This window comes from Malaclemys terrapin, chromosome 2, assembly GCF_027887155.1.
Source record: "Malaclemys terrapin pileata isolate rMalTer1 chromosome 2, rMalTer1.hap1, whole genome shotgun sequence".
NCBI classification, from domain to species: Eukaryota; Metazoa; Chordata; order Testudines; family Emydidae; genus Malaclemys; species Malaclemys terrapin.
This window is the reverse complement of record NC_071506.1, coordinates 123251348-123267000: the sequence shown is the minus strand read 5'-3', so window position 1 is coordinate 123267000 and position 15653 is coordinate 123251348. Positions and strand designations below refer to the sequence as shown.

The 15653-nt window shown below is 40.0% G+C and overlaps 1 protein-coding gene across 2 annotated transcripts in view; it reads left to right on the top strand.

Moving 5' to 3' along the window:
- The window catches only part of CDH6 (cadherin 6), a 111890-nt gene extending 97572 nt beyond the window's left edge, over positions 1–14318 (top strand). For both annotated transcript variants that reach the window (XM_054019786.1, XM_054019787.1), the window contains exons 8-12: positions 3281–3417; positions 7077–7198; positions 8076–8193; positions 8288–8539; positions 12670–14318. In XM_054019786.1, coding sequence (XP_053875761.1) covers positions 3281–3417; positions 7077–7198; positions 8076–8193; positions 8288–8539; positions 12670–13160 — 1120 coding nt within the window. In that variant the 3' untranslated portion in view covers positions 13161–14318. The remainder of the gene's footprint in view (positions 1–3280; positions 3418–7076; positions 7199–8075; positions 8194–8287; positions 8540–12669) is intronic.
- The last annotated feature ends 1335 nt before the right edge of the window (positions 14319–15653 follow it).

Here is a 15653-nt window from a genome sequence, read left to right as displayed (position 1 = left end):
TTTGAGAACAGGGTAATAAAAATCAATTAACATCTTATTGATTTGTCCAAAATGAAAACCAAAGGAGGAAAAAGAGAGAAACGAGGAAGAGATTGAGACACTGGAAGGAAGTGACAGGGGAACAGGAAGAAGAGCAAGGGGAAAGAGGAAACCAAGGAACCACTAGCCTATGAGATGTGGGCCTGCCAATAAATTGTGATCCTAATGGGGCTTTTATGGTGCCGGTATCTTGTGGGATCTCCCAGGATGTTGGTGAACAGTATGAGGTTCCATATTCTTGACAGGGTGATTTTTTTTTCCATGATAAGTGTAGATGCTAAATCTGACTTCCACTTTGAGCTTGGGGGAGGATGCAATTAGACTATATGTGTATGATTTGTCACTTACTTGTCAATTGCCCTTGACAGTCAGAAATAAAATCTTAAGACACTTGACGTTACAGTGAAAACCTTCAGATTTTTCCTTTTTAAATAAAATGAGCCCTAACTCAGTTATCTGAAAGACCCTTTCATCTTCCATTACAGAATCCTTCATAATATCATTATGAAAATGCATTATGAAAAATTCACACACACATCCCTTCCTGACCCACAAATCTGTTTGACTTGTGCTTGCATTAGACAGCAAGCTGCTGAGTATCAGAAGACAATGAAGCAAAACAAGACTAAGAAGTGAACTTTGCAGAAATATTTGCCATAGCCAGAAATAAACTGATCACCATGTACACAATATCCGTGGAACCACATTTCATCAGTCTAGACCTGACCAATAGGCCTCCTAGCTGCAGAACAACATTAAGAAAGGACAAAATTGTACAATTAATGTATGCACGGATATACAAATGCTGATACACAGCCAATATCACTAGAGTGTTAAATAACACTCCACCATCCAGTTGTTAGTGAAAATGTGTTGTTTGCACAATGCTGACATTCAGAGTAAACAGATAATATGCTGAACCTCTGAATTCTTCCCATGTAAAAAAATAAATTGTGCTGCTTCTGGCATTATCAGATCCTTCTTTAAATCTCTAGTTGAGTTTTTTGCTATTGTAACTCCTCAGAGGCATACTGTAGTTCATCATTTATTGGAACTGCCTCCCTGCTGTGGCTGATTTATCTAAAGTATCCCAGATGAAAATAATCTGCAAATAAATGCAAGACTTTATTTTGTTTGTGTATTTTACTGACAACTTACTTGCATGTACTGGCTTCTCTCTCCTTCCCCTTCCCCCCTTATAGTTATGTTTAAGGGCACAGTGGAATATACATATATTCATTAACTTTCTAGCTTGTCAATTACCCAGGGTTTGAAGGGTATAAAGTCCTGAAATCTGACATATACGCACCAGTAATTTCATTAAAGAAATGTAAAAACAAGTTTGATGTTGTCTGCTTAATTCATAGTAGGCTATAATCCATAAATTAGAATCACCACCAATTCCACATAATTAGCAGTCCTTGATCAAAAGAGACCCAGGATTATATAAACTGAGACAGAAATGACAGTCTAGCTTATTAAAAGCATCCTTCTAGGTCAGGGTTAATGGTATAATTAGAATACAATTGTAACTGCACTGATCTTGTATGTATTTTCGCTTGAATATGAAGAAATAAAATTAGTATTTCATCAAGACACTGTTCTCTATTATTGCTTTATTGAGTTCAACATCCTGCTGTACAAATGACCTAATGTGCATAGGGACTTGTGACAGCTCATATTTTGAAATAATAAATATTAATATATTGAAGGAAGCCTCAATGGTATGGCTGTGATAAACTCAGAAAAGCTCAAGAATTGGATACAAAAGGTTTCTCCATTGTTCCCAGACACTGTTATCACATGTAGGGCTAAATCCTGGGAGTTTTGCTAGAGTAAGGACTACAATCTCAGTGTCCCACAACACTAAAGCCCCAATTGGGCAAGGTATTTAAGAACGTGCCAAACTTTAAGCATGAGTAATTGTGGGGGGTGAGGTAGGAAATAAATGCACTACAAACTGCTTAAAGCTAGGCACATGCTTAAGAATCTTGCTGAACCAGCGCCATGTTACTAGAGCTGGTAAGAAAAGGGAGTTTCTATTCTGCGTGAAATTCCAATCTTTTGAAATTTCTTTTATCCCAAATCAGCATGAAAGAGTCAACATTTTTTGAGGGATGGAAATTCTGAATCTCTGGGGGAAGTAAACTTCACCAGCCATAACTTACTTCCCTCAACATGCTGGCTCAACTAGGCTCTGCCCACTCCCCACTTCTACCCACCCAGCCGCACAGGAGATACGACGATGGCTGCTCTCCTTGGATTATAATGACCTGTGATGCAAGTAGCCCACACAGGAGAATAAGGAAGCACTTTAGACCTCTTCACTCACCTGCACAGGCATATAGGTCAGCTCATGACTGAGCCCAGAGCAGGAGCAGAATAATAGTCTAGTTCTGCCATAGTGATATGAGCGGAGTTTTTTCGCCACATCTTTGTTCTGTGGCAATTTCATTTTAACAAGAGATGGACCTGAGCAGCAACATTTGGATCTGGATGTCAGAACTCCCTCACAGGAATCAGGGACATTCATCTCCAAGGCTTAAATTCAGCTCAGTATGAAAAAGGAGAGAGGCTAGATAAGAAATTCAAATCCATATTCAGATTCTGAATGCCCCCAAAGTTCAGTGGTGTTCAGATCCATCTGTAGATATTACCAAGGAAACAAGTTGGATTATCCTTTAATGTGCTAGAACATACATTTACATGGCATTTACCATGGAATGAATCATCAACTACACTGATCTCTGTATCTTTCTGTTGTTTTTTTTTAACCAATACAATTTTGGGAGGGAGTGAAGGCAAAAATTGCACCCCAGCTGACAAATTTTGTATCAAAAGTGATTTGAAACAGTTGAGATATCAAACTATGAAAAGAGGGATTTATAATGGGAAAGCCAATTAAGCCTTAAAATAAATGAATGTCATATCTTTCAAGATACAGACTCCACATTTCTCACTAAAAGGCAAACCTTTGATGCTTCTCAGAAGTATGTAAATTCTACAGTAATTCATTTATTCAGTGACAATGCCCCACCTTCTAAATCAAACCCTCCAATATGTCATTATCCAACAGCTCAGAACTGACTCTTTGTATGAATATATCAAGATGCCGAAGTCTGCACTGAAAACAAAAAGGCAGCTCATTTACTAGGTATTTGATGTCTAGTCTTAGGAAACAGTTTCAAAACAGAAATTAAAGTAAAGGCATTTTTTCTAACCATGGTTTCTGTATTTTCAGATATTCCGTAGATCGGCACACTGATATGGACAGAGTATTCAACATCAATTCCGGAAATGGTTCAATATTTACTTCAAAACCCCTTGACCGGGAAACATTGCTATGGCACAACATTACAGTAATAGCAGCAGAGATCAGTAAGTCAAACCTAAATACCATCGCTGTCCCTGATGTAATGAATTTAGCCTTCTAGCTGAGTGTGTGTAAACCACGGCTGGGAAGATGTCAGGCTGTATGGATGGGCCCGCTCGATACTAATCAAGCAAGGGAAAGGCTGAAAAAGATGCTCTGCACTTCCTTTTCTTTTTCCTAGGATTACAGCTTATGAAGAGACAACTTCTGTATCTGAACAGGCGAAAAATTAATGCTTATGTGTTTCTGAATCAACCTGCCTGGAAAAATGCTCATAGCCATTCTTTAATTACAGTAGGATTTGCTGACTTCTGAAAAATTGTATACAGCAAACAAGATAGTAGGAAAATAGTCCACACAGTGCGGCCAAAATCAATTCTGTAGCATAGCCTGGGAATTTTCAAGTGAGCCAAAAGGTCCCCAAATCCCATTAACATGCAATGAAAATTAGACAACTAACTCCCCTAGGCACCTTTGAAATTCCCATCCATAGATACTAACCCATTCCATTATTTTAGGCCCAGACGTAGGGAGTCTCTCTCTGTGATGACACCATGTGTGTTAATTGTTTTGCGAGCTAGACAGCCAGAGAGGTAGACTGGGTCTGTGTGAGACAGGCAGTCTCAATAAAAACATCCCCTTGATACTAATATTTTAATTACGTCTCCTTTCTGTCCTGAGGTATGCTGCAAATGCTGGCATCAGTGGGTGCACAGTCTATTTATTTCTGTGGAGTTGCATACCCTTATGCTAGGGCTGGATTTGATTGAAGCACGATGGAATGGATGGATCACTGGCTGTATAAACGTACAAAAGTTTGGATGCTGTTGGGAAGCTTCAGAACACTTATTTTTTAATTTGGTATAAAGCAACTATAGGCCCTACTTTCTCATATATTGTACATAAGTACAATTCAGATATATAGCTGAAAATAACCTATGTGCAAGCCAGGCTACAAGGCCGGACTAGCTCTTTCAAAGATGGGCAAGCTTTATAGTTTCTTAGCCCGGCCCCCACTAAAGCCATTCGGCAATTGGAATTAGTTGTGGACTATTCCATCAAATTGCAGATGCATTTCATTGAACTAAATGAAGCTAAAGAAATATTGAGACAAATTAAGAGTAAGCAAGTACATTCCCACTGAAGTGTACTCCCTTCACATTAATTACCAGTACATTTGTAAACTCATAAAGAGAAGCACTTTTCAATGGTGAGTATAGTTATCCTCATTTTACAGAGGGGGGAAACCATGGAGATACAGAATGGTTATGGCCAACATTTTCTAAAATATCTAGTAAGTTTGGGTGCCTCAGTTTTTGGGTGTTCCCCTCGAAACACTTTGACCCAGATCCTCAAAGGTATTTAGGCACCTAATTCCAATTTAAATCAATGGAAGTTAGGTACCTATATACTTCTGAGGATCTAGGCCTTTGGGCCTCTTGTTCACAGATGCACAGCACCTCCAACTCTAAGGCTGGGTCTACACTACCCGCCTGAATCGGCGGGTAGAAATCGACCTCTCGGGGATCGATTTATCGCGTCCCGTCGGGACGCGACAATCGATCCCCGAATCGAAGCTCTTACTCCACCAGCGGAGGTGGGAGTAAGCGCCGTCGACGGGAAGCCACAGAGGTCGATTTTGCCGCTGTCCCTACAACGGGGTAAGTCGTCTGTGATACGTCGAATTCAGCTACACTATTCGCGTAGCTGAATTTGCGTATCTTAAATCGATGCCACCCTGGAGTGTAGATGTAGCCTAAGTGAAGTTAATCGGAGCTTCATATGCTTCCAATTCACTGTCACTGGACCATACTGCCTCCCTAGTGAAATTCTGAGGGTGGTTTAAATCTTTACATTTAAATTGGGAAAGGTACAGTAGATGTTGCACTGCAGAAGACACTCGACAACCAGAATCAGATAAATTTTAGGATTTCAGTCTGTGGATTGACAGAAGCTACATCCAAAACTAAGGAGATGTGTTAACATTATGTACCAAGATCCATACAGTAGCACTTTTTGCTGGACAGTCTAATAACAATTAAGTGATTGTGAACAAGGAGAAGTTAAGCATCTCTTATTCATTAATGTAAAAGGGTTTGGAACGAGAAAAGAAAGAGCAGTGAAGCTTGAAGATTGTATAAGTACATTGGATCTACATACCTGTTATATCTCTCTGAAGAAAAAAAGTGAGAGAGAGAGACTTGGAATTATATATTTTTCATGGAAGTTCTCCTAGTTACTATATTGTTGTTTTGAAATTTTTTTAGACTCAGAGCCAGCTAGAAAAAATAAAAAGGTGTAGTTACTTGTACAAAGCAGCATGCAGAATAAGTATAATTAAGCTTGATAGGAAAACCCTCGCACATATTTGAGTGAATTCCTAGAAAATACATATAGGTGTGAAACCTTCATAGCCATGAAAACTAAACTTAGCAGCTGGGATTTTGCCCATTATAAAGATTCAAAATTTGTATCTACCTTTTAGTGTAGATTTCAGCTTGGTCTATATTATTCTTAGACTCTTAGTATTATTTTACACATAGGATCAATTTAGACCAATGGCCCAAATTAAAAAATGCTTTATATCCAATTCAATCATATTCACTTCAATGCAACTGTAGAGGTTTAAAACACAATATTTGGCCCAAACCACTAAGTTCTTTAATACAGTACAGAGCAGACAGTTCCAATTTTGTGACTATAAAGTAATAAAATAATAGGTGAGTATTAAAACCAAATTCTACCAAAAACACTCCAGTGAATTCATTTAGATATATAAAAGGCTCGAGAATTGCTGTATTTTATTCATCTGTTTTATTACAATATTTTTGTCTTTGACCCTTGTTTAAGATTCATTAATAATCTGTAGAATCAGTATTATGGAGGGTATGGTTCTTTGGAGCAATTTAAACCAATCCAGGAAATGGAGAAATCCCAATAAAATAAATGACAAACTGTATTTGCAGATTTTTATTTTGGTTGTGATGATGCTCTCACTAAAACAAAGGGGTTTTGTTTGTTTGTTTTTTAACTCAAAATGCCAAATTCATTGCTTGCTTTTATTTTTATATCATTGAAGTTGATTTTGATTTATGAGAATTTTCCAAATTGCTTCTTTTTTATGAAGTAAACAGTATTTCCATAAAAATTTTAAACTCAAGAATTTTTTTTAAAAAGAGTACATCACTCTTGCTGCTTTATACAGCTCCTATGAGAGAAGTAAGCAATGCACTACATAGGGCTTATATTCCTCAGTTGATGTGTTTTAGTGTCAACTCTGGAATAGCAGCAAACAAAGATCAATCCACAAAAGGTCAGAAAGCATCTGTCATTACAACAGTTGGTGTTTATGTAGCATTTTATATGAAAGCACTTTATAAACATTGGGCCCATTCCCACCACCCACTTCTCGTCCAAGTAATTTATCCACATTTAGGACCTGATCCTGCAAACATTTACACATATGCAAATATTAATAAAGATATGAGGAGTGGCCCCACAATTAGTCCCATTGACATCAATAGATTGCATGAACATGAATAAAATCTCCATGTATAAATAAAGACTTGACTTATACAGGCCCTATTCTATCCTTTTCTTCCCCAGCACTGAGTCCTATGCGCACTATACAGCTTTCCCTTTCTTTCTATTTTTATCATTACAGACAACCCAAAACAAAGCAGTCGGGTCCCTGTGTTCATTAAGGTTCTGGATGTAAATGACAATGCCCCAGAATTTGCTATGTTTTACGAGACCTTCGTCTGTGAAAATGCAAAGGCAGAACAGGTGTGTTGATTGTTTGCACTCCATAATAAAAAAAAAACTATTAAAAATGAATTCTGTTTAGGCATTACTCTTGCGTCACCTCATCAGGAGGTGTGCTTTGTGTTGCCACAAGCTGTCACCGTGCAAAATTAAATTAAACAGTGACTGTGTCATATCTGATTATATTTAGCATTCTTGTATCTGAAGTGACAGTGTGTTTTACATAGTTAAATGTGGTTGCTTCTTGTAGTGTGTCGTGCTAGCTACAATTCAGTTCCGTCTCTCTTCCCTTGAATATGGGACTCTGCATCTGTATGTCCGGGTGCTTCCATCATCTCTCTTGAAGAACGGTTACAGGTCTGAACAAAAGTCCTGCCTTGTAAATTAGCTGCAGGCTGCCACATTGCTCTGGTTCCTAGTTCACATTGCTCTGCAAGACCTGTTGCTTGATAGTTCAAAACAGCAGATATCCCAGAGGATTCAGCCACACAACTCCTGTTTAAAATTAATAGGATTTGTGTGGTTAAATAGCCTAGTCAGCTTTGTTATCTCAGCCTTCGTTTCTGCAGCTTGTTCCCCCTGGGGATTTCCAACCTATTTGGGATGGCACCAATCCATGCAGTCCCCAGAACTCCGCAGAATTCTCAAGCCACTGCCCAAAGTCATTAAATTATTGGGTGAAGGGCTGCAGCATGACAGCTTGGTGACACACACACTCACAGGCCCAATTTTCATTCATGGTAAGGCCCCTCTGGCAGCATCAAGGGCCTTAAAGCGGAAGAAAATTATATCTATCCCCTTTTTAAGACAATTTAACAGTTCTAGAGCCGACAGCCTCAATGTAAATGAGAATCAAGCCCATAGTCATCGAAGGGTAATTTTGCTGTTATCATTTCAGCTGATACAGACCCTAAGTGCAGTTGATAAAGATGATTCTTTCAGTGGACACCAGTTTTCATTCTCCTTGGCTCCAGAAGCAACCAGTGGCTCAAACTTTACAATCCAGGACAACAGAGGTGAATTCCTAGGAAGACTTTATTTTGTTATTTATTCTTTGTTTTTTTCAGCACTCAGTTGAGAACTCCTGTACCATTTGCTTTGTGTTTTCAGACAACACAGCAGGGATCTTCACCAGAAAAAACAGATATAACCGACATGAAATGAGTACTTATCTCCTGCCTGTGGTGATATCGGACAGTGACTACCCAGTCCAGAGCAGTACTGAAACAGTCACAATCCGAGTGTGCGCCTGTGACCGTCGGGGGAAGATGCAGTCTTGTAATGCAGAAGCCCTAATCCATCCAACTGGCCTTAGCACAGGGGCTTTGATTGCCATTCTTCTCTGCATCATTATATTGCTAGGTAATAGACCCACATGAGTTTCTTTCTTGGGGGAGTGACAGGCTTGCTGGAAGGAAGAGGGGGCATTACACATAAAAGACACATTGGAGAGATCTCTCCTGCATTATTCTGTAACAAAGGAGAAGTCTATAAAATCAGTCCCTAGTGTGTGGAAGACACTCCCAGATCACAATTCTCCACTCACATAGGCAGCAGCATTTTACACCCACTTTGGGCAGATGCAAATGACTAAACAAGGTGCAAGGCAATATATACAAACCAAAGTCACCAGACGTGTCATGCTGCATTTACAGTGCTACGTTGCAGATTATGAGGCATGCTGAAGTTAGGGTGACCAGACAGCAAGTGTGAAAAATCGGGATGGGGGGTGGGGCGCAGGAGGGAGGCTATAGGCGCCTATATAACACAAAGCCTCAAATATCAGGACTGGCCCTATAAAATCAAGACATCTGGTCACCCTAGCTGAAGTAGACACCTGTGGGGGTGCTGGAGAAGCATATTGAGTTGGGACAACTACAACACCCTTTAAAAGGTCTCTCCTTCCAGCTCTCCTTCCAGCACCAGAAGATACAAATGGCGTGGGGCCCTTTTGGGGTATGCAGCCCTCAGGGCAAGCTCCAGCCCCTCTCCCTTCCATTCTGGGTAGATGAGGACTGGTATTCTGGCTGCCCCCAGCAAAACAGTAGAGCTGGGAGAAAAAAAAAACTTCCCTCATACCCTTTCCTTTCCTTTCCTTGTACACGCCCATGCAAACCCAGTCTGGCCCTTAGCCTTTCGCTGCACTCAGTGCCCACTTTGGGAATATGAGGAATTTTGAAAATTGGTATGATTTGAAAAAGTTGATTCTTGGGGAGACATTGTCAGATGCTCTACCTACCTGCCCAGGGAAGTAAAGGGGGCATGAAGTACCCCCTCACTTGCATGAGCCAACTACCCATGTCCTGGAAATAGCATGGGACGGGACAGAAAAGGGGATAGAGCAGCCTCTGCAGTGTTGCAACCCCCACTCCCATGCCTGTGGGCTGAAAATGGGCAGGGGCTGGTGGGAAGTAGGTGGCACCAGTGCTGGACCACCCCCTCTCCCCCCCCCCCCCACATACATATGCTGGGCGGCACAGCTGAATCACCTTAGCCAAGGAAGTAATCTGCTAATGATGTTTACCAGTAGCAAATGACTCCCTTCTGGAGCAAGAGGATGGGAGGAAACCCACAGACCACATGGTAGCTCCAGACATGCACTGCCCCTTACTTAGGGCAGATTGTTAAATGGCAGTCTTGCCCTTAATTTGCAATTACAGTGGGTTTTTTATGTCATTACTTTTAAGGGTGGGAGCCCACTTAATATCAGCTCACGGAACAGGAAAAAATTGTCCTATGCTGCAAACCATTTTGCATACATTTAGTATAACTGTGCTCAGTAATATCAATCTGACATTAAACGATTTCCAGTTTAATGTCAATTGAAAATAATTGATTTCCTCCTCTCAGCAGCACTTTATGTCAATTATTGCGCATGTCACCATGCAGCATAAGCAGATTTTCAATTAACTAGACTATATCATTTTCTATTTTCCATCTAGCTGCAGGGTTTGTAGGTGAAACATTACTCCAGGTGATGCAATGACCTGGGCAGATCCAAACCACAATTTCAATGTTTATAGTAACTAAAGGTGCCTCCAGATTGGTGATTTTATTTGCAGCTTGCAAAAGCTCATATTACTTCCTAGAAACTCCCAGTTAATGTTGAAAATTGATTTGGATAGGATTGATTTGGATAGCTTGACTGTACTTTGATTTTTGCATCTAACTGGTCCTGAGATTTTTATTTGAAAGTTCAGCATAGAAGAAAATTCTTGGAGTATCAAGTACCTAGTATTAGTTATTGTTCATGAATTTATCATTCTGCTATCCCTTTGTGGAGTAACATTGTTGTTAGCAGGAGGCCCCAACAATAATTACATGCATAAAATACAAAGAAGCAAGACCACATTATCCCTCTCTTCTGAAATGAAAGCCAGTGGAATTTCTGAATCCCATTAAAAAACTGACCTTGTTTTTCAAATCCTTCATGGCTTTCTCTAGACTACCTCACAGACCTGCATTGCCTCTTTCATCAAACATCAGCCTTCCACATAGTCTCTTAGATTATATATTCTATAGGACAGGAGCTGTCCTTCAGGCAGTGTTTCTATGGCACATACAGAGGGGCCCCCCAAGTGGATTAGGATCTCCACGGGCTACCATAATATAAATAATAAGTCATCATCATCATGTGTGAGAACCTGCAATTCCTGCCATCTAGACCAGTGTCCATCACCATCACTTCTCCCAGCTTCATCAACTAACCCATTTCTTTTCAAATCATAGCTGACGCTATCCTCTGTTACCCAAGCAGCAAAGACATAACAGCGATTTTTAAAAAATGGGAATTTGCACCTGTTCTGTGGATAGAGTTGCCACTGACTTTGGTGGGAGTTTAGCACAGGGGCTGCAGAAGCAGACACTGGTACTATGTCCTTTAGCTATGTAAAGAATCTTGGAATACAGCTGGCCTGAGAGATGATCTACAAAATAAGGACTGAATCCCTGAAATGCTTGCATACACTATTGGGAGTCAATAAATGTTTTCAGGGCCAGGCCCAGAAGACTGTATGGAGTAGTATTTCATAGAGCTGGGCAAAAATTTTCAGCAGAATTTTTTTTCAGCTGTTTCAGTGACAGCAAAACATTTCACAAATTCATGTTGATTTCACTGAACTGTTCATTTATTAAAAGATAAATTAAAAAACTAACATTTTGTTCTAACATTTTCTGACACGTTTTGATTTTTCAATTCAAAATGACCATTTACAAATTTCCTTTAATTCTGTTTTTTAAAAAATTAAACACCTTAAAAAAAAAAAAGCTTGAAATCAAAAAGTTTAATTTGGCGTTGAATGAAACATTTGATCCAAAACAATTTATTTTTATTTTTTGATTTGCTGAAATTAAAAATGGTTCTGTTCAAACCCAAACGATTATTTCCCAATTTTTCAGAAGTACCAACAACCTGAAAAATCTTATTTGAACAGATCACTATGAGCACTGTAGCAAGAACCATCTTTCTGTAGTATGTTTGTACAGCACCTAACACAATGGGGCCCTGGTCCATGATAGCATCCTAGAATACAAATAAGAAGAATACCAGTGCCACATTGTTGCCGTTGATAGGTTTTCAGTGATAAACATTCATATGTCATTTTAAAAAAATGAAAAGTAGAGTCAAGCTAAGTAAGTAAAGTTTGGCTTCACAAGGTAATAGGAAAGTTTGTCTTAGGCCCCAGTGCCGCACTGAGTTCTGTGCAAATGGACCTCTGTGCTGCCACAGAACTGCAATAATGCTAGTGAGACAGTGCGCAGAGATTGTTGCCGTATCAAGGCCTTCGGCACAAACCAAAAAAATATTATTCACCTAAGCATTAAAAAGTGGAAAAGGGGTCTGAGAAATTATGTGGGGTTTTTTGGTGATTAAATAATAATAAAAAAAATACGTGTTCTCTGGGTACAGAGCCACAGCTCATGTAAATCGTCAACGTTCCATGAAGTCAACAGAGCTATGACTATTTACACTAGCTGAGGATCTTCCCCATGTTCTGCACTTCTTTCCAGGAAAAGAAAAAAAATAAAAAACTACTGAAACAAATAGTTTTGATATGCAGCTTTGCTCACCTTTCATCACACCCCAATAGATACAAGCCTTCTCCTTCGAGCAAGTTTTGCAGCATTTTAGGTGTTCAGCCTAATTTGCACTCTCTATTACAATATTTTTGGGGAGGGGTTTGCTTTGAGACTAGACTGGCAATTTCAAAGGAGCAAAGCTGCTACACGACTAAGGGAAAATGCAACCACTGACAAAATATGGCTCTTCCTGCTAGCTTGAAATCCTTTCTTCTAATATTTATCCCACTCTCAACTCCCAGAGTGATCATAGGCAACAATCAGAAAACCCCCAAATTCCGGTTTGCAATTTTGCAGTGCAACTTCTGAAAGTTAGAGTTCAAGCAGCACAATATTTCTTTCTGGCTTTAATTGGGTGCCAAATTAACTCTCCCACCCGCACCCCCGTCTCTCCATTTTATTTTTGTTTCCAGTTACAGTGGTGCTGTTTGCAGCTCTGAAACGGCAGCGGAAGAAAGAACCTTTGATAATTTCCAAAGAGGACATCAGAGACAACATTGTCAGTTACAATGATGAAGGTGGTGGAGAGGAAGACACCCAGGCTTTTGATATTGGCACACTGAGAAATCCTGAAGCCATAGAAGACAATAAATTACGCAGAGACATTGTGCCAGAAGCACTTTTTATGCCGCGCCGGACTCCAGCGGTACGAGATAACACCGATGTCAGAGATTTCATTAACCAAAGGTTAAAGGAAAATGATACCGATCCTACCGCGCCCCCATATGACTCGTTAGCGACCTACGCGTATGAAGGTAATGGCTCTGTGGCAGAATCCCTCAGCTCCTTAGAGTCGGTGACTACGGATGGAGATCAGGACTACGATTACCTCAGTGACTGGGGTCCTCGATTTAAAAAGCTGGCGGATATGTACGGCAGCGTGGACAGTGATAAAGACTCTTAATATGTTGCCTTTGTTGATTTCCAGAAACAGCATTGAGATATGTGAAGTAGCTATTTCTTTCTATTTATCCATGGCTCTGTGATAGGGCTCTCTATTCTATCGGTTCCAGTTGTCTAATGACTGCAGTCTGTGTGGATCAAATGTCAGAAAACTTTTTTCTAGTATAATTTTATGAGCTTCCAAGAGGCAATTTTTTTTTTTAATGCATCCACTTTACCAAGCCAGTCTTACAGGCACAGTGGTAGGGGAGGGAAACAGGAATGGAGGGAAGCAATATTTGTACTTGTTCTGCTTATATTGTAAATTGGAGTATATTACTGTTCCAGCTCACTTAATCTTCTTACTGTATTCAGATTATTCAGCTCAGATGATTGCTCTGTCCATTTTGTATTGCACATCCTAATGTACTGAGGTATTATGGTTTAACCTAAATATTATAGTAAAAAGTAGTGGGGGAGGAATTTATTATAAAATTAGAATCAGCTGACAAGGCTATAAGACAACATGAGAGTAAATTTATTCTTGAATTTAAAGATGTCTAATTGCCATTTAACTATAAATATTTTTTGTTGAACCTGCCATTGGCCCCCAAAGCATAAAATCATACCAACTCCATGTATATAATTCCCTGTGGACCACTATATCTGTATCCCTCTTACCCAACATTCACAGAGAGATGTGTGTGGTCTGTAGCTCTGAGCACAGAATTGCTAAGTACTATCCCAGTTCTAATACTGACTCACTTTGTAACATTGGGCAAATCACCTAATCACCTTGGATTAGACTGTGGTTTTGAAACAAGACTTGAGCAAGGAGCAGAATGTAGTTGTGCTGTATCCTATGTCTAGTATAGATCACTTCTTCCAGGCACACCAGCTCAGTGTGTAGGGAGGCCGAGTGAGGCTCCACCCATTTCTCTGCTTCTGCCCATCCACACACAGAAGGGGAGTAGCAACTTTAAGAAGGCTACCATCTTCCTTGTGACATGGATAGCGAGTGAAAAGGAGAAAGGGGGTACCTTGCACCCTTTACTCCCTTGCAGGGGTGCATAAAATGGGTCACATTCTGACTCTGTCTCAGTTTTGGCATCTGTAAAATAGGAAAATAATGCCTACTTCACAGGGATGTTGCAAGGGTAGCAAGAGTTTGAAAATTGCTTTGAAGGAGGAAAGTGCTAAACTCTTATCCTAGTAAGTCATTTCTAATTTTTTTTTTAATTTTTAATTTTTTTTTTTTTTTTTTGGTGAGGATTTGAGCCCTGAATGCACAAGTAAATAGAAATGTTCATCATTCTGGTTACTAGAACCAGGAGGGTTTTAGAACACTGTCTTTACAAATGCATCAACCAGAATTGTTATAGGTTTCCATTACACCAAGAGGTGGCGTTTTAAACATGAATCTTTCAGTTTGTTTTTCATAGATTCATAGATTCTAGGACTGGAAGGGACCTCGAGAGGTCATCGAGTCCAGTCCCCTGCCCGCATGGCAGGACCAAATACTGCCTAGACCATCCCTAATAGACATTTATCTAACCTACTCTTAAATATCTCCAGAGACGGAGATTCCACAACCTCCCTAGGCAATTTGTTCCAGTGTTTAACCACCCTGACAGTTAGGAACTTTTTCCTAATGTCCAATCTAGACCTCCCTTGCTGCAGTTTAAACCCATTGTTTCTGGTTCTATCCTTAGAGGCTAAGGTGAACAAGTTCTCTCCCTCCTCCTTATGACACCCTTTTATATACCTGAAAACTGCTATCATGTCCCCTCTCAGTCTTCTCTTTTCCAAACTAAACAAACCCAATTCTTTCAGCCTTCCTTCATAGGTCATGTTCTCAAGACCTTTAATCATTCTTGTTGCTCTTCTTTGGACCCTTTCCAGTTTCTCCACATCTTTCTTAAAATGCGGCGCCCAGAACTGGACACAATACTCCAGCTGAGGCCTAACCAGAGCAGAGTAGAGCGGAAGAATGACTTCTCGTGTCTTGCTCACAACACACCTGTTAATGCATCCCAGAATCATGTTTGCTTTTTTTGCAACAGCATCACACTGTTGACTCATATTTAGCTTGTGGTCCACTATAACCCCTAGATCCCTTTCTGCCGTACTCCTTCCTAGACAGTCTTTTCCCATTCTGTATGTGTGAAATTGATTTTTCCTTCCTAAGTGGAGCACTTTGCATTTGTCTTTGTTAAACTTCATCCTGTTTAACTCAGACCATTTCTCCAATTTGTCCAGATCATTTTGAATTATGACCCTGTCCTCCAAAGTAGTTGCAATCCCTCCCAGTTTGGTATCATCCGCAAACTTAATAAGCGTACTTTCTATGCCAATATCTAAGTCGTTGATGAAGATATTGAACAGAGCCGGTCCCAAAACAGACCCCTGCGGTACCCCACTCGTTACGCCTTTCCAGCAGGATTGGGAACCATTAACAACAACTCTCTGAGTACGATTATCCAGCCAGTTATGCACCCACCTTATAGTAGCCCCA